Source organism: Oryx dammah, unplaced genomic scaffold, assembly GCF_014754425.2.
Source record: "Oryx dammah isolate SB20612 unplaced genomic scaffold, SCBI_Odam_1.1 HiC_scaffold_1, whole genome shotgun sequence".
Taxonomy (NCBI): domain Eukaryota; kingdom Metazoa; phylum Chordata; class Mammalia; order Artiodactyla; family Bovidae; genus Oryx; species Oryx dammah.
Genome location: NW_024070185.1, coordinates 27,866,868 through 27,885,295, shown reverse-complemented (window position 1 = coordinate 27,885,295; position 18,428 = coordinate 27,866,868). Strand labels below are relative to the sequence as shown.

General features: G+C 36.4%; 1 protein-coding gene across 1 annotated transcript in view; it reads left to right on the top strand.

Annotated features, from left to right (window-relative positions):
* The window catches only part of CCDC171 (coiled-coil domain containing 171), a 333,839-nt gene that overhangs the window by 264,742 nt on the left and 50,669 nt on the right, over positions 1-18,428 (top strand). The window contains exon 25 of the mRNA XM_040240019.1: positions 13,897-14,049. Within this exon, the coding sequence (XP_040095953.1) occupies positions 13,897-14,049 (153 nt within the window). The remainder of the gene's footprint in view (positions 1-13,896; positions 14,050-18,428) is intronic.

The following is an 18,428-nucleotide window of genomic DNA, read 5'->3' as shown; positions in this document are numbered from 1 at the left end:
ACAGAGGATGAGATGGCTGGATGGCATCACTGGCTCAATGGACGTGAGTCTGAGTGAACTCTGGGAGTTGGTGATGGACAGGGAGGCCTGGCGTGCTGCGATTCATGGGGTCGCAAAGAGTCGGACACGACTGAGCGACTAAACTGATCTGAGGCTTTATTGACTTACCATACATTCCAGTTCATTTGTAGAGTGTGGATTCACCTCCCTCCTTGGGTTATTATTTTTTAATTAATTAATTTATTTTAATTGGAGGCTAATTACTTTACAATATTGGAGTGGTTTTTGCCATACATTGACATGAATCAGCCATGGGTGTACATGTGTTCCCCATCCTGAAACCCTCTCCCACCTCCCTCTCCATCCCATCCCTCAGGGTCATCCCAGTGCACCAGCCCTGAGCACCCTGTCTCATGCATCGAACCTAGGCTGGTGATCTGTTTCACATATGATAATATACATGTTTCAATACTATTTCTCACATCATCCCACCCTCACCTTCTCCCACAGAGTCCAAAAGACTGTTCCTTACATCTGTGTCTCTTTTGTTGTCTCACATATAGGGTCATCGTTACCATCTTTCTAAATTCCATATATATGCGTTAGTATACTGTATTGGTGTTTTTCTTTCTGACTTACTTCACTCTGTATAATAGTCTCTTATAATAGGCTCCAGTGTCATCCACCTCATTAGAACTGATTCACATGCATTCTTTTTAATGGCTGAGTAATATTCCATTGTGTATATGTACCACGGTTTTCTTATCCATTCATCTACTGATGGACATCTAGGTTGCTTCCATGTCCTGGCTATTGTAAACAGTGCTGCGATGAACATTGGGGTACACGTGTCTCTTTCAATTCTGGTTTCCTCAGTATGTATGCCCTATTTCTAGCTTTTTAAGGAATCGCTACACTGTTCTCCATAGTGGCTTTACTAGTTTGCATTCCCACCAACAGAATAAGAGGGTTCCCTTTTCTCCACACCCTCTCCAGCATTTCTTGTTTGTAGACTTTTGAATAGCAGCCATTCTGACCAGTGTGAGATGGTACCTCATTGTGATTTTGATTTGCATTTCTCTGATAATGAGTGATGTTGAGCATCTTTTCATGTGTTTGTTAGCCATCTGTATGTCTTCTTTGGAGAAATGGCTGTTTAGTTCTTTGGCCCATTTTTTGATTGGGTCATTTATTTTTCTGGAATTGAGCTGTAGGAGTTGCTTGTATATTTTTGAGATTAATTCTTTGTCAGTTGCTTTGTTTGCTATTATTTTCTCCCATTCTAAAGGTTGTTTTGTCACCTTTCTTATAGTTTCCTTCGTTGTGCAGAAGCTTTTAATTTTAATTAGGTCCCATTTGTTTCTTTTAGCTTTTATTTCCATTACTCTGGGAGGTGGGTCATAGAGGATCCTGCTGTGGTTTATGTCAGAGAGTGTTTTGCCTATGTTTTCCTCTAGGAGTTTTATAGTTTCTGGTCTTACATTTAGATCTTTAATCCATTTTGAGTTTATTTTTGTGTATGGTGTTAGAAAGTGTTCTAGTTTCATTCTTTTACAAGTGGTTGACCAGTTTTCCCAGCACCACTTGTTAAAGAGATCATCTTATCTCCACTGTATATTCTTGCCTCCTTTGTCAAAGATAAGCTGTCCATAAGTGTGTGGATTTATCTCTAGGCTTTCTATTTTGTTCCACTGATCTATATTTCTTTGTGCCACTACCATATTGTCTTGATGACTGTAGCTTTGTAGTATAGCCTGAAGTCAGGCAGGTTGATTCCTCCCGTTCCATTCTTCTTTCTCAAGATTGCTTTGGCTATTTGAGGTTTTTTATATTTCCATACAAATTATGAAATTATTTGTTCTAGCTCTGTGAAAAATACTGTTGGTAGCTTGATAGAGATTATGTGGAACCTACAGATTGCTTTGGGTAGTATACGCATTTTCACTATATTGATTCTTCCAATCCATGAACATGGTATATTTCTCCATCTATTTGTGTCCTCTTTGATTTCTTTCACCAGTGTTTTATAGTTTTCTATATATAGGCCTTTTGTTTCTTTAGGTAGATATATTCTTATGTATTTTATTCTTTTTGTTGTAATGGTGAATGGAATTGTTTCCTTAATTTCTCTTTCTGTTTCTCATTGTTAGTGTATAGGAATGCAAGGGATTACTGTGTGTTAATTCTATATCCTGAAACTTTACTATATTCATAGATTAGCTCTAGTAATGTTCTGGTGGTGTCTTTAGGGTTTTTTATGTAGAAGATCATGTCATCTGCAAACAGTGAGAGTTTTACTTCTTCTTTTCCAATCTGAATTCCTTTTATTTCTTTTTCTGCTCTGATTGCTGTGGCCAAAACTTCCAAAACTATGTTGAATAGTAGTGGTGAGAGTGGGCACCCTTGTCTTGTTCCTGACTTTAGGGGAGTTTCGATTGCCGTGCTTGTGATGGGTCTGTTAAGATTTTCTATTTCTTCCTGGTTCGGTTTCGGAAAGACTTTTCTAAGAATTTGTCCATTTCTCCCAAGTTATGCATTTTACTGACATATAGTTGCTGATAGTAGTCTCTTATGATCCTTTGTATTTCTGTGTTGTCTGTTGTGATTTCTCCATTTTCATTTCTAATTTTGTTGATATGATTCTTCTCCCTTTGTTTCTTGATGAGTCTGGCTAATGGTTTTCAATTTTATTTATCTTCTCAAAGAACCAGCTTTTAGCTTTGTTGATTTTTGCTATGGTCTCTTTTGTTTCTTTTGCATTTAATTCTGCCCTAATTTTTATGATTTCTTTCCTTCTACTAACCCTAGGGTTCTTGTTTCTTATTTTCCTAGTTGCTTTAGGTGTAGAGTTAGGTTATTTTTTTGATTTTTCTCTTGTTTCTTGAGGTAAACTTGTATTGCTATGAACCTTCCCCTTAGCACTGCATTTACTGAATCCCATAGGTTTTGGGTTGTTGTGTTTTCATTTTCATTCATTTCCATGCACATTGTGATTTCTTTTTTGATTTATCTGTGATTTGTTGGTTATTCAGAAGCGTGTTGTTTAGCTTCCATATGTTTGTATTTTTAATAGTTTTTTCCTGTAATTGACATCTAATCTTACCACATTGTGATCAGAAAAGATGCTTGGGATGATTTCAGTTTTTTTGGATTTACTAAGGCTATATTTATGGGCCAGGATGTGATCTATCTTGGAGAAGGTTCCATGTGCACTTGAGAGAAAGGTCCACAGCTGGCTGGCTGTCCTCTGGCATTCACTCAGTCCTTTGTTCTGTGGCTGGGCCCGAGAGTGCCTTGGGTTAGAGCTTTTTGCGGGAAAGTTCTCCCTCTCTCTCTCTCTCTCTTTTTTTTTTTTTTTTCCTCTCTCTGGCTATCTCATGTTAGCTCCCTCAGATTGTCCTCAGGGCATTCAGGCCCGGTCCTTACCCTAAGCAGTGTAGCCTGTGCCTCTCTGTTCAGCTCCTGCTTGGTGGTGGTGGACATGGGCGTCTGTTTCTGACTTTTGGCTGTTATGTATGAAGCTGTGAACAATCGTGTACATTTTTAAATTCAGCTGCATCAGGTCTTAGTTGTGGCACGTGGGATCCTTATTGTGTCGTGTGAGATCTTTGGTTGTGGTGCATGGACTGTCTAGTTGTGGTATGTGGACTCAGTAGTTTGGCACATGGGCTTCATTATTCCATGGCTTGTTGGATCTTAAGTTCCTGACCAGGGATCAAACCCACGTCCCCTGCATTGTGAGGCAAATTCTTAACCACTGGGCCACCAGGGAAGTCCCTCGTGTACCTATTTTTGGTTGAACATAAATTTTCACTTCTCTAGTATAAATGTGTTCAGAAATGTGATTGCTAGGTCATATATGAATGTATGCTTAGTTTTTGTTTTTTTTTTTTAAAGAAACTGCTAAACTGTTTTCCAGAGTGTCTATACCATTCTTTATTCTCACCAAGCTGCATGAGATCCAGTTTTTTTGTTTCCTTGTCATCTTTTGATGTTGTCACAATTTTTTTCTTTGAGCCTTTCCATTAGGTATGTAGTGATATCTCACTGTGGTTTTTATAATTCTCTAGTGGCCAGTATTGCAAATAATATGCTTATTTGCAATTTGTAAAAGAGAATTATTTGGTAAAATGTATATTAGTATGTTTTACTCATATTCTTTTTTTTAAATATAAATTTATTTATTTCAATTGGAGGTTAATTACTTTACAATATTGCATTGGTTTTGCCATACATCAACATGAATCTGCCACAGGTATACACATGTTCCCCATCCTGAATGCCCCTCCGTCCTCTCTCCCCGTACCATCCCTCTGGGTCGTCTCAGTGCACCAGCCCCAAGCATCCAGTATCATGCATAGAACCTGGACTGCTATTCCTTTCATATATGATATTATACATGTTTCAATGCCATTCTCCCAAGTCATCCCACCCTCGCCCTCTCCCACAGAGTCCAAAAAACTATTCTATACATCTGTGTCTCTTTTGCTATCTTGCATACAGGGTTATCGTTACCATCTTTCTAAATTCCATATATATGCGTTAGTGTTTGTCTTTTTACTATTGAGTTTTGAGAGTTTTAAAAATATTTTCTGAAAGCTAGTTCTCTGTCAGATAGATGGTTTGCAAATAGTTTTCTTGTTTTTAGCCTGTCTTTTAATCTTTGAAACAAGATCTTTCACAGAGCAAAAGTTTTAGATTTTAATTTAATTCAACTCGTTCATTTTTTTGTTTGTTTATGAATCATGCTTTTGTTATCAGGTCCAAGAACTCTTCGCCAAGTCCTAGATGCTGAAGATTTTCACCTACATTTTCTCCTAAAATTCTTACAGCTTTATGTTTTACATTTAAATCTGTGATCAACTTTGAATTTATTTTTGTGTAAGGTCTAATCAGAGTTACGAGATGATCCCCAAAATCTCCCACCCAGCATACATAAATTGTGTAATTAACTCCCTCTTCTTGAGGATGAGACCAGTAAATAGGAGATCATACTGGGTGGGCCTGACTTAATCAGATGAGCCGTTTAAAAGAAGGTGAAGTGTCAGATATGTGTTCTTCTGGCCTGGAAGAAAGCAAACAGCCAAGCTGAGGAAGGAGGGATCCTTTTGGCAGGGATCTGAGGGAGGTCCTTAGGAGCTGAGAGTCACCCAAGTTTACAGTCAACAAGAAAATGGGGACCTCCATTCTACAACTGGAAGGAACTAAATTCTACCAACAACTTGAATGAGCTTGGAAGAAGGCCCTGAGTCTCAGATGAGAAAAAAAATCAAAGCTCCAGCTAACACTTTTATTTCAGCCTTGCAAGACCCTGAGAGGAGGATCCAGCTAACCCTGCTAGACCTGTAGAAACTATGAGATGCTAAATCTGTGTTATTTTAAGTCATTAAGTTTTTGGTAATCCTGGAGTGTGATGCTGCTTTTATGCTTATGTAGATGAGGAATCTGATTACTGGAGCTTACAGCTGAGTGTTAGGGAAAGAAATGAGATGTGTCTGCTGCCAGGCACATTGGGTTGGTCAATTGTCTCCTGGATGTGGAGGCTTCCTGGGGCCTAATGTTGTGGCTTTCTGACTCTAGGCTACTCAGTGATTCAGTTTGTGGGGTGCTCTCTTTCACACTAGTAGGGGAAGAGCCGTCTAGCTCAGTCAGTCACCCCGTGATGCAGAGGGGTGCTCTCTGTGCTTGTTGATTGCTTACTGGTATTTTTGAGCCAGTATTCCCAATGGAGAGCTTCCCTGGTAGCCCGCCGATAAAGAATATGCTTGCCAGTACAGGAGATGTGAGTTTGATCCCTGAGTTGGGAAAATCCCTGGAGAAGGAAATAGCAACCCACTCCAGTATTCTTGCCTGGGAAATCCCATGGACAGAGGAGCCTGGCAGGCTACGGTCTATGGGGTCGCAAAGGAGTTGGACACAACTAAAACAACAAGGAATCCCCAGTATATGTACGTGTTTATATTTTTATACTTGTGACACTATTAAATAAGCTCTATAACATAAAACAAAGAAAAATAGAAAATTTTAAAGATATGATTTTAAAAGATTTTTGAAAGAAAGATTAAAAAGTTAATATAAGAACTATGGAGACATTAGAAAGATCAGCAGTTGCCAGGGGTTGGGGAGGAGGGGGGAATGAATAGGTGCAGAGGAGTTTAGGTCAGTGAAACTGGTGCTCTGTTGCACCTGCAGTGGTGGGTACATGTCATTATACATTTGTCCAGACTCAGAATGTGTAACACCAAGAGTCAACATTAATGTAAGCTATGGGTTTTGGGTGATGACGTGTCAGTATAGGTTCATTGATTATAGCATATGTATCACTCTGGTAGAGGATGTTTTGGGTTTGTTGGGACAGGGGTTATATGAGAAATTTCTATACTTCCCACTCACTTTTTCTGTGAACCTAAAACCCTGAAAAATAAAGTTATTCAAAGAACTAAATATAATGTGAAATCTGTATATGGAAGTCTTCAGGTGTTTTTTTTTTTTCCATTTTAACTCAGGAGACTGAATACATCTCAGTTGGTATACAAGAGAATGGACTTTTCCTATTTTTTTTTTATGAAGTAAGAGATAAAATTTTCACTCTTTGATATAGATTGGCACTGGTGTCATCACTTGGTCCATTTTTTAAGCATTCATATTTCCTGTCAGTTATGTTGGGAAAAGGTGGAAGGATTTTGCAGTGCGACAGGGCTGAGAATAGTGTCCTCACTTGTTTATTTACTTTCTTTGCGTTTCACCATGAACTGTTGTGTACTCTGGATGGTTAAGTAGTTTATGCATTAAATTATTTTACATAGTGTAGTCTTTACAGTAGTTTACAATGAGTTAAGAGGTAGTCTTTAAAATCTTCTATATAAAGTTTGCTAGTTTTCTTGTGACAAAGTAGTTCAAAGTCCTCTTGAACTTGAGTGAATTATGGCACTTTTCTATAAAATAAAGAGAAGAGATCTCAGTCTGTAGACCTTTTCTTTGATGGCAAGTGGCTATCAAAAACATTATATCTAGAAAAAATTTTTGAAGGAACTTAAGACAAAATACATTCTGTCACAACAGATTAAAAAAAAAGAAATCTGACTGCTTTATTGAAGGATTTTTATGTAGCATTATGAAAATAGCTGTTCGGAAGTGTTTCTGGAATTTTGGAATTTTTCTAAAAATGATCTAAATCTGTAAAAATTCATTTATGTATACACTTAAAAAATCTGTTCAAATTTTTGTTAAAAATATAAAATGTATTTAAATATAAAATGCATTTATGACGATATAAAAACAGGACATATAGTAGTATAAAGAACAATTGATTTAGGAAAGTTGGCATTTTCTAGCTAAAATTCTAATCAAAACATTGTTTACAAAAAAAAAAAAAAAAAAAAAAAAAAACATTGTTTACTTGATAGATAGGATTGAAGCATGCATGTCATGATTTAATAAACACAATCAGTGGTGTACTTCCGCCAGGGGCATCTTCCCTCTTTACCATGCGTTGCAGGAGTGGTGAGGGTGAGGACTGTGTATTAGACTTCCAAATAGATTTCCCCTCTATCTGAAAGCACAGTATTCCTAAGAAACCTGTCATAAGCTGAAATGGCATTAAGTGAAGGAGCAGTTATCGTAGGCCCCATCTTGCTAATGAATCAACAGAATTAATGGAGACAAAGCACAGATGCTCACAGATACAGCACAAAGCTATGTGGGCTGAGATGCTGAGAGTAGTTCCCGGAAGGAGCTTAGAGGGTCACTTACAATTCTGGGTGAATGCTGCCTCCAAATGGGCTCCCTGCAAAACAAACACCCCGCAGAGCACCTGATGTTTTTGCATTTTGACTTTTTAAGGTGAAAACAAAAATCCTCTTCAGGTTTCTTTCAGTTAGCAAAAACAGGTACTAATGCAGATGAAGTGAAAGTGAAATGTCATAAGGCAAACTTTTGAAGACTAGGGGATAACCTGTATCGCCTAAAAGTTATACCAGATTTTTAAAGTTGTAAAGCATACAAAGAAAAGACTTTGATGCTGGGAGGGATTGGGGGCAGGAGAAGAAGGGGACGACAGGGGATGAGATGGCTGGATGGCATCACTGACTCGATGGACGTGAGTTTGAGTGAACTCCTGGAGTTGGTGATGGACAGGGAGGCCTGGCGTGCTGCGATTCATGGGGTCTCAGAGGCGGACACGACTGAGTGACTGAACTGAACTGAACTGAAAGCATACCCAATCATATTTCTCGCACTAAAATCATTAGTTACAACATTCTGTTGAGCCTAAGGGGTTTCATACTGTTAAAGTCAAGTTAAGTCCCTCTCCTGCTTCTCGTGGCTGTATACGCGTAGCTTCAAGTCCACTTGTAGCTGGTTACATCTTTGTAGGAGTGTTTTCTTGCATATGTTTTGGATAGGATTTCTCAAAATTTTGTTTCTGGCCCCTTTTACTTTCTATTCCTTATTGATTCCTTGGGATTTGTGTTGGCTGAAAGCAGTCTTGTCAGCTTTGATGCCTGCACGTGCACGCACACATATCCACGTAATTCCATGTGGTAAAGCAAGGAGGTTGAAGGCAGTCTCCCATCCCGATCAAGTACACAACTTTGTACTGGAATGTCATGAAGAACCCCGTTTTTAGGGCCAGGGCCAGAAACCAGACATCCAGACTAGAGTCCGTAAGACTGGCTCTTGACCGGGAGCATAGTTGCTATTTGCAGACTACTAGTATCAGACCCTTTAACCCTCATGCTCTGCTGCGTCTCTACACTTGTAAGGTATTGGAATGAAAGCAAATCAACTAAATGAGCGACCTTACAGCCTAACTCTGTAATAATAAAGAAAATATTTTTCCTTTAATTCCAGGTGCCAAGGAATAAAATTTGATACTAAAAACTATGAGAATGTTATTATTATAAGACTTTCTTTCTTAGGAAAGACATCTTAAATAGTAACTTTTATTGGCACTAGTGGTAAAGAACCCACCTGCCAATGGAGGAGACATGAGAGACAGGGGTTTGATCCCTGAGTTGGGAAGTTCCCTTGGAGGAGGGCATGGTAACCCACTCCAGTATTCTTGCCTGGAGAATCCCATGGACAGAGGAGCCTGGCAGGCTACAGTCCCTGGGGTTGCAGAGTTGGACACACTGAAGCAGCTTAGCACACATGCATATGAACACATGTACAACTTTTATTATTTAAAAATTTTATTGGAGTATAGTTGATTTACAATGTTGTGTTAGTTTCTGCTGTACAACAAGGTGAATCAATTATACACATACATGTGTCCACTCTTTTGTAGATTCTTTTTCCAGATAGGGATTACAGAGTATTGAATAGAGTTCTCTCTGCTATACAGTAGGTCCTTATTAGTTCTCTATTTTATATATAGTAGTGTGTATAGTCAATCCCATTCTCCCAATTTATCCCTCCCCTTATGCCCCTGCTAAACATAAATTTGTTTTCTACATTGCAACTTTATTTCTATTTTGTAGATAAGTTATTTGTACCCTATTTTTTGGATTCCCCATATAAGCAATATCATACAATATTTGTCTTTCTCTGTTTGACTTCATTCAGTATGAGGATTGCTAGGTCCATTTGTATTTTGGCAAATGGCATTACTTTATTCTTTTTATAAAAATTTATTTATTTTTTTAATTGAAGTATAATTGCTTTACAGAATTTTGTTTTCTGTCAAACCTCAACATAAATCAGCCATAGGTATTATTCTTTAAATAGTACCTTTTACTCTTACAATGAGACATTTTCTTGTTAGGAAGTAAACATTCATTAGCTTTTAGTATTCTTTATGTTTGAAAAAATTAATATATTCAATATGCATAAAATATCTTATATTTAAAATACTTATGTCCAATAATACCACTCAGAAACAGAGTCTTTCTTTTATGAGTTAAAATAGTAATTTTCCTAATACCATTGTCATTATTTTAGCTAACATTTACCTGAGTGTTTGTTGTGTGCCAGATACTTACGATCTGTTCATGTATTAAATTCATTTAACCCCCTCCCCATACAATCTTTGTGAGGTAGGACTCATTTCCCCCATTTTATGGAGATATATTATTTTTACATATTTGATATATCTGGTCTATCTGTTTTATATGGTTTATTTATGTAGTATATAGAAATGAAATATACCCATAATTATATAATTTAAAGTAAAATGTCAGGTTTTTGTATACCAATTACTTACTCAAAAATATAAATAGAAAATTTACTATTCTGTTGGCATCTTGGCCTTATGACATTTTTCACTAATTGTTTCTTCTCCTAGCATCAGCTTCCTAAGACTTCCACTTTCCCTGAAGTCTGATTTTGAAGTCAGTCAAAACTACATAATATGTACATAACAAATTATATAAATAATATACTAGTACAAATGATAGTATCTCAGAATTATTTTTATTCTAAAACACTTATGCTTTTCCTTAAAATAGATGTGAAAATTTATGTTTGTACTTTCTCGTCTTGTTATGCTGATTGTAAACACAGTAGATTATCTCTAAATCAAAAGCCTATTTTTGTTCAGAAACTGCTTTTTGTTCGGTTTCTCGTGTAACTAGATAAAGCCCACTGAGACTCATATCTCCTGGCATGGTATAGTCAAAATCCCCAGGGCTAAAGACGACATAGAATAAATTCTCAAATGCTGGGCATGCTGTTCACAGCGTCACGCTGCTCTGTCATTGTTTCCTAATGTGAAAAGGGGTGATGTTTTAATCCAGGAGTGAGGAGTGCTGTAGAGGGCTAGACTTTAGGAGATTGATAGAGAGGTCATTAGATGTTCACTCCCTCCTCCTCCCTCCCCCTCCCCTGATTCCGACTGCCATTTCCATTTCTTCTACCAAGTTGGCACCTTTCTTTTATACTAAAAAGTTGGATTTTTTCCACTGGCCTCCTTTATAACATAGTTTGAATCACTTTTTAAGACTGGAAGTTAACATTCTTTATTCTTCAAAAGAGCTGTGGCGTCTTTGAATAGCTCTGCCGTTTCATTGATACTCCTCCCCGCCTCTCAATTCTGAAGGAGGTTTTCATTGTAGAAGCATGTAGTATATTTTACATGCGCTAGTTCCATGAAACATACTTTCTGTATTGATCACTGTACCTTTGCTGCCCTGAAAAAATGCCCTACACTGTTATATTCTTTCATCTCTCAAATGAAATACTGCTTTAATGATTTTAAATGCTAAAGATTCTAAATCTTAAGCAAAAAGTAAGATTATTATTTTATTCTTTTTAATGTTATAAAGAAGTAATATGTGGTTTCTCTTAATACTGCCCCTCATTTTATAATTTAGTTACTAAAAGTAGATCAAGGAAGGAGCCAAAATAATTATGACTTTTGTTCCATCTATCATATAATAATTCAGACATAACTTCTCAAAAAAGTACTTTATTTTTTAAAAAAGATTTGAGAGAATATCATTTATATTGTATATTCCTTTTAGAATATCATATATATGAGAATCCATGAGATGTATTTCTCCAAATTTAAGAAACAGGATAACTTTTCAAATGTTGAACATCTTTATCCTTAAATGTTAGAGGCTGGCTCTATTATGACTTACATTGAAATAATAATCCAGGAACCTATTATTAATAGAAGGGTACTTTCTTCTTTTTATTAAAAAGCATTTATGCAAGTTTTCATGCCTTTTAGGTTCTTATATAACAAGAGCATATGTATATAAGCCCCCTATCACAGATTGTCTCATTAACATCTTAGTGGGGAATTTAAAATTAGAACAGTGGTGATAATACAATGAAGTTGACTAGTTTACTGTTTTTTAGAGGGCTTTTTTTTTTTTTTACTTGAGAGGCAATGTAGTTGAACGGTTAAGAGAATGGCTTTATATTAGTTGAATGGTTAAGAGAATGGCTTTGTGTTAGATTTTTACCTATCTGATCCTTACAACAGTTTTAGAAATAAGCAAGAAAAGGACTCTTCTTCCCATTTTTATGGAGGGAGGAGGTGGAGACTCAGAGAGATCACATGCCCCAACAAGATAAAGCTAAATAAGAGTCAGCGTGAGGACCAGAAAAAAAAATATTAATATGACTTTTTCCTGGCCCACCATCTCAATGGAGAAGATGAATGAATGTACAAAAGTGGAGAGAGACTCAGTGTAGGAAGAAACATATGATTTTATAATTTCTGATTTTTATCTACTTTTGAAATCTAGGGAAATATTTTGTGTTAGCATTAGCCCTAATTTTACCTTGAAATGACTCAAGGTAATGAATGTGAGATGTGAGAGGACATGTGAGATGTTCCCAGACATGAAGTTGTACCATGCTATTTAGTATTGGGTAATAGAATTCACTTTTGTGTACTCTATCTTTTTATGCCTACCACTATGCTTTTTCTTCTTTTTCTGACTTTGAATAAAGTATGGTTAGCAGTTTATTCGGACATGACTAAAGCAACTTAGCACACACACACAGTAATTTATTCATTAGAGTGTTAAGGTTATATTTTCCCAAGGCATTTTTTTTCCCCCAAGTTGAACATGCCTATTCAACTTGTGGCTTTTCCCCTTTTACAGACTTTTTCTTTTTTCCTTTCTTTCTTTTCTTTCTTCCTTTCTTCCTCCTTCCTTCCAGTCAGTCATTCAGGCCATCCCTGAAGATACGAAGATGATTAGATTTGGCACACCATCTGGTCTAGGTAGCTCCTTGATGTAGTGAACATAAACATGTCAATGAATGCATTTCTGCCAAAGCAATAAATGAAAAATTGCATGCAAGCATGAGGGACCCCACAGAGAACCAGAATAGAAATTAACCCTGCCTTTGACTCAGAAGAGGCTGCTTTAAAGAGGTGGTTTCTGAACTGGGTTTTTGAGGGCAAATAGGCATTCATTAGGCAAAAAGGTGTGAATTTTAACAATTATACAAGTAACACCTACTTCTGTTTCTCAGACAGTGCATGTGTTGTTTCTTACTTTTTGTTCACCAGATTATTTCATATGCATATGCCCAAGTATCTAGTTTTGTAAAGCTCTCTCTAACCACTCTTCAGATTGAATATAATTTGGAAATTCTCAGACTGTCTACCATTGTTCTAAGTTGTTGCTGTGGTTGGAACATGATTTTCTTATAAATAATATAACATTGTATTGAACATGTCTTTGAAATGTTTGATTTTACTTTATTGTACTTGAAGTATTTTCAAAGACTTAAAACAAGATATACTAGTATTCTTGGACTTAAAAAATCTGTTATAGGTTCCTTTAGAAGCTAAAGTTTACAAAATATGATTACAGTGTGATACAGAGAACCAACAATTCCCCCAAATATTACACTACTTAGGGAAGAGAAAGAATTACCAGACCTTGCTTATGTTATTTATTTTATTGTATCTAGTATAATGCAAGGACATAATTATGCTTTTCTTACAATATAGGAATTATAATATTTACTCTTAATCACAGGATTAATTCAGCTCCTTTTGTTTCAAAGCACTTGCTTTTTAGGTAGATTGAAAATTACACTAAGCTTATTTCAAAATATCTTGCTTATATATCCATCTACTGTGTGTCTTAAGATTGAAATTTAGGTCAAATTACAACTTGAATTTAACTTTACAAAGAAAATAAGTGTGCCACCTTTAAAAACTGCATTCTAAATTTTAAGCACAATAGATCAAAGTATACCTTATTTAAATAAAGACTCTGGAAAAGAAATCTCAATTATTTTCTCCCAAACTTTCTTAAAATAGTCACTGTTCTCAATACAAAATGTGAGGTTTAGCTTTATTATTTTAAAGGAAGATGAAAAGTTGTTTATTTTAAAATTTTAATGATTTTGCTTTAAAATTATGGAAATTCTCCTTTGGGGACAGCTTTATTTGAATTGTATGTGACACTATTTTTATTTCTGAAGGCTATGATTAAAAGTTTCGTGGATGTCTACCAGCTTGCAAGCGCTAGAATTGCTACATTAGAAAAGGAAATGACATCTCATCGAAGTCACATTGCAACCTTGAAATCAGAACTTCACACGGCTTGTTTACGTGAAAATGAAAGTTTACAATCAGTAAGTCCTACACTATATTTTTTGTCTTTGAATCTTGGGTCATATTTACACTCATGTTTTTGTTGTTCATCAGATCGCTCGCCAATATATCTAGTTTAGAATAAGTGATCAGTCAAGCAGCATAAAATTACTAAGTGTGGAGAAAATTTTGAAGGAAAGCAATTAATTTTTGCATTGTATCACGTATAAAGATATGCGTATTGTTATCAATGCTGAAACACCACATCAAGATTCCTTTGTGTTTGGTAGTGCAGCTGACAGTTGGGTTTGGCAGTATGCATAGTTAAAGCTTTCAACTGTCTGAAGATTCAGTGTGTCCCATTAAAGACAGAATATTATTAATTATGCGTATAACCAAAATGGTAATTAGAACATGTGATTATTCTCTGTAGAAAACTAGACTTATCCATAATACATGCCTAGCTAAAGATGCATGTTGTGATTCATCTATATGATTAAAATTCAGTTTCAGCAGTCATTTTATGTCTTAAAATTTTAGCCCATGATGAAATTTGGGCTCATTTAAGACCAAACAAAATTTTTTCCCACTTGAAATACATGTTTGGGGAGTATAACAAAATGAATGTATTTCTGACATAAAGGAATAAAATACAATTTCAACTTTTTCCTCAAGAGCCAGATATGTCAACAGTGGGATTCAGAGGGCTATCAATAATTGGAATGTCTTTTTTCCTTTTTTGGTTTGATTAGAATAGATCAAGGTGAGTTGTAACAAAAAACAGTATCATTTTGCCATTCAGCTGTTGACAAGTTTCAAATGATATATTCAACAGAAAAAGAGTTAACATAAAGTAAATAGATGCATAGCTGCAGTTTAGTTATTCAGCTCCTTTGAGTAGTAGCTTAGGTGTCAGCATCCCAGTAAAGCTTTATGACCATGGTATTTGAATCTGTAACCACTAACCCTCCCCCACCCCACAGACTCTCTCATTCTCTCCTCTTCTTGCTTGTCTATCTTCTACCTTCCTTGCTTTATTTTTTTCACTATAGCACTTAGCAACTTACACATTTTGTGTTTTATTTATTTATTGTTGTCTATTTTGCTGCTTACTCTCGTAGAATATAAGTTCCATAAAGTCAAGCAATTTGGGGTATTTTCTTCACAGCTGTAAAGGCACTCTAGTGCCAAGAACAGTCTGGCCCATAGTATGTACTCAGCAATTGATTACTGAATGAAGAGTTTCTAACACTTAATCCAGTAAATGAGCAAACTAGTTATTTGAGATCTGAGATGTGAATTCAGTTGAGTTCAATTTTTAAAATTACTTTGTTAATTTCTCAATGACTGAGTAGTAAATTGGACCTCAATTAAGAGAAGTTAAAATGAAGAGGAAACACTTCATAAAGATTTGTATAAGTATTTGGAATTCATTCTAGTATTTCTTTAAACATACTTAGATTTCTTCCTGCTAGTTCTCTGATCCCATTGGTTAATATTATATTATACTATGTCAGCTTTGTTGGGTCATACTGTTATTGATTGTTCATTCTGTTATTCATATGAAAATAATTACTTATGTTTTGAGAAAGTTTGGTAAGGTGGGATTATTTCCCCATGGACTAAAAAAAAAATTTTTTTTTTACCAGTTATTAAGCTATTGATATCTTAATGAAGGTCTGATTAATATACCTCATGGTTATAATAAAGCTTCCCTTCTCAACCTTCTGAGAAGATTTACAGGATATGCTCATCATCTTGCTTATAAGAAGAGGTTCACTTAGGCAGTACTTCTCAAAATGGAATGTGTGTAGTGTGAACACTCTCCCCACAAGGTTCTGATGTGTCCTAGGACACTGCCACCTAATCCCATGCTTCAGTGGGATATATGCTATCAGTCTGTTCCCTGGATAGTTGAGGATCACTGTTTTTAAAAGAATAATAAATAATTTGCCATACAAATCAGATATATCTCTATTCCAGTTCAACCTCTGTTAGTTGCTAATTGGGGGGCTTGGGTCTCAGGTTTTCATCTGTACAATGAGGATGATGATACTACTCCCTAAAAGAGATGTTGGGAGGTCTAGAGAAAAGTGTTCAAGTACTTTGCACTTTCCCTTTCACTTATTAATCCAAAGAAAGTTATCTATTAATTTATTACCATTATCTTCATAGAAGGTAATTGAGATTATACCACAGGAAAAGACTGTTTACTAATATAATGGCTTCAGCTTCAAACCATGTCATTTTGTTCTGCTTCCCACTGTAACCTTAAACATGTAACTCCTGCTCTGTGATCACCATCAGTATTTTCCTGTAGCTGAGCTCTCTGCCCTTTCTGCAGCCTTGTCTTCCTTCCTTTCACTGAAACGTTCTTGAAAACCAGTCTATACTTTCTTTGTCTATGCACTCATTCTACTGATACTATTTTCTTATAGGGCACCAAAATTTTCTGCTTGCCCTGCTTATCCATTTGTTCCTTCTCATCTCCTTTCATCTTTCTTGGACAATATGAAGCTTCAACTACTTTCTTCCTTAAATACTCCTTTGTTTCTCTTGTTATCATTTTTTCTTCATGGGCTCTCTGGCCTCTACTTACTTGAGCTCTGCCTTCTTTGTATTATTGTTGTTAATTCTTCTCCACCCATTAGTTTAATATTTATTCCACGTCTGTTCTGTAGCAAGCTTGATTTTGGTCCTGGGGGTGCCATGTGAACTGAAAGAGACAGTCTTTGCTCTCATGAACTTAAAATCTTAACAGTGAAGGTAAATATTTTTCATGTAATCACACTCATTAATATGTGATTATTAACCAAGATAAGTTCATTGAAAGAGAAGAACTTAGGTGTATAAGAGTTTTTTAAAACAAATGAGCCTACCCTAGACTAAGGTATCAGTTAAGTGTTTTCTGGGTCAATGATGCTTAAGCTAATATCAGAAGACTGGGTATGAGGTATCCGGGAATGGTGGAGTGTTGTGTTCCATATCAGGAGGAGAGGAAAACAGACATCTATAAAGGCTCTGTGGTGTGAGGAAAAAATTGATAAATCAGCTGGAATAAAGATAGCAAAGGCAAGAGTAGTCTGAGGTAAGAATGATCTGGAGAAAAGGGCAGAGGTCAGACTTTGTTACCTTTAAGAGCAAAGTAAGAGTCATTAAAAAAACTTTATAGACAGAATGATATGTTCAGGTTTTCATTTTTTAAAAAGATCACTTTGGCTGTAGTATGAAGAAACAATTGAATGTGAAGAACAAGAGATGAGGACGTGTCAAACAATTCCTAGTTTTTTTGTTGCTGTTGTTTTTTGCTTTTGAAAATGGATCAATGATTTCATTTACTTAGAGAAACAGTAGAATGGGGTGACGGTGGATATTGTGAGTTTAATTTTGAGTATGTTAAGTTTGAGATACCGTTGAGACACCCATCAAAAATGTCAAAAAGCTCCTTGACACGGAATTCAAGCAATGTGCCAAGCTGTAGATAAAAAATTCAAGTCACTGTTATACAGGTAGGACTTGAGGCTGCTAGCAAGACTGAGACTACATAGGGATGGTTTATGAAGTAAGAAGAGAAAAGGCCTAAGAATGAAGCTTGAAAAACTCCAAACATAATGCCTGAGTAGAAGAGGATAAAGATGCAAAGGAAGCTGTGAAGGAACAGGCAGAGAGGGAAGAAGAAACCAAGAAAGTATGATGCCAGGAGAAGAGAGAATTTCAAGAAGGGTGATGTTCACTGGAGTCATATGCTGTTGAAAATCAACTGAAATGAAGACTGAAAATGACCTTTGAGGTTAGTGTATGCAGGCCCTTAGTAACCTTAACAGAGGCTCTTTTGGCAAGAGATGGAGAAATTAGTGAAAGTTGACCAAAGGAAAGTGAATTTAGACATCTACTGCAGAGATTTAGCAGTTAAGCAGGAAAATAGGAGTGCAATGTTCTCAGAATTTAGGAAGTTCTCTTGTAAGATGAGAGTGAAGTAAATATATTTTCAGTTCAGTTCAGTCGCTCAGTCATGTCCAACTCTTTGCGACCCCATGAATCGCAGCACACCAGGCCTCCCTGTCCATCACCAACTCCCGGAGTTCACTCAGACTCATGTCCATCGACTCCGTGATGCCATCCAGCCATCTCATCCTCTGTCGTCCCCTTCTCCTCCTGCCCCCAATCCCTCCCAGCATCACAGTCTTTTCCAATGAGTCAACTCTTTGCATGAGGTGGCCAAAGTACTGGAGTTTCAGCTTCAGCATCATTCCTTCCAGAGAAATCCCAGGACTGATCTCCTTCAGGATGGACTGGTTGGATCTCCTTGCAGTCCAAGGGACTCTCAAGAGTCTTCTCCAACACCACAATTCAAAAGCATCAATTCTTCAGAGCTCAGCTTTCTTCACAGTCCAACTCTCACATCCATACATGACCACTG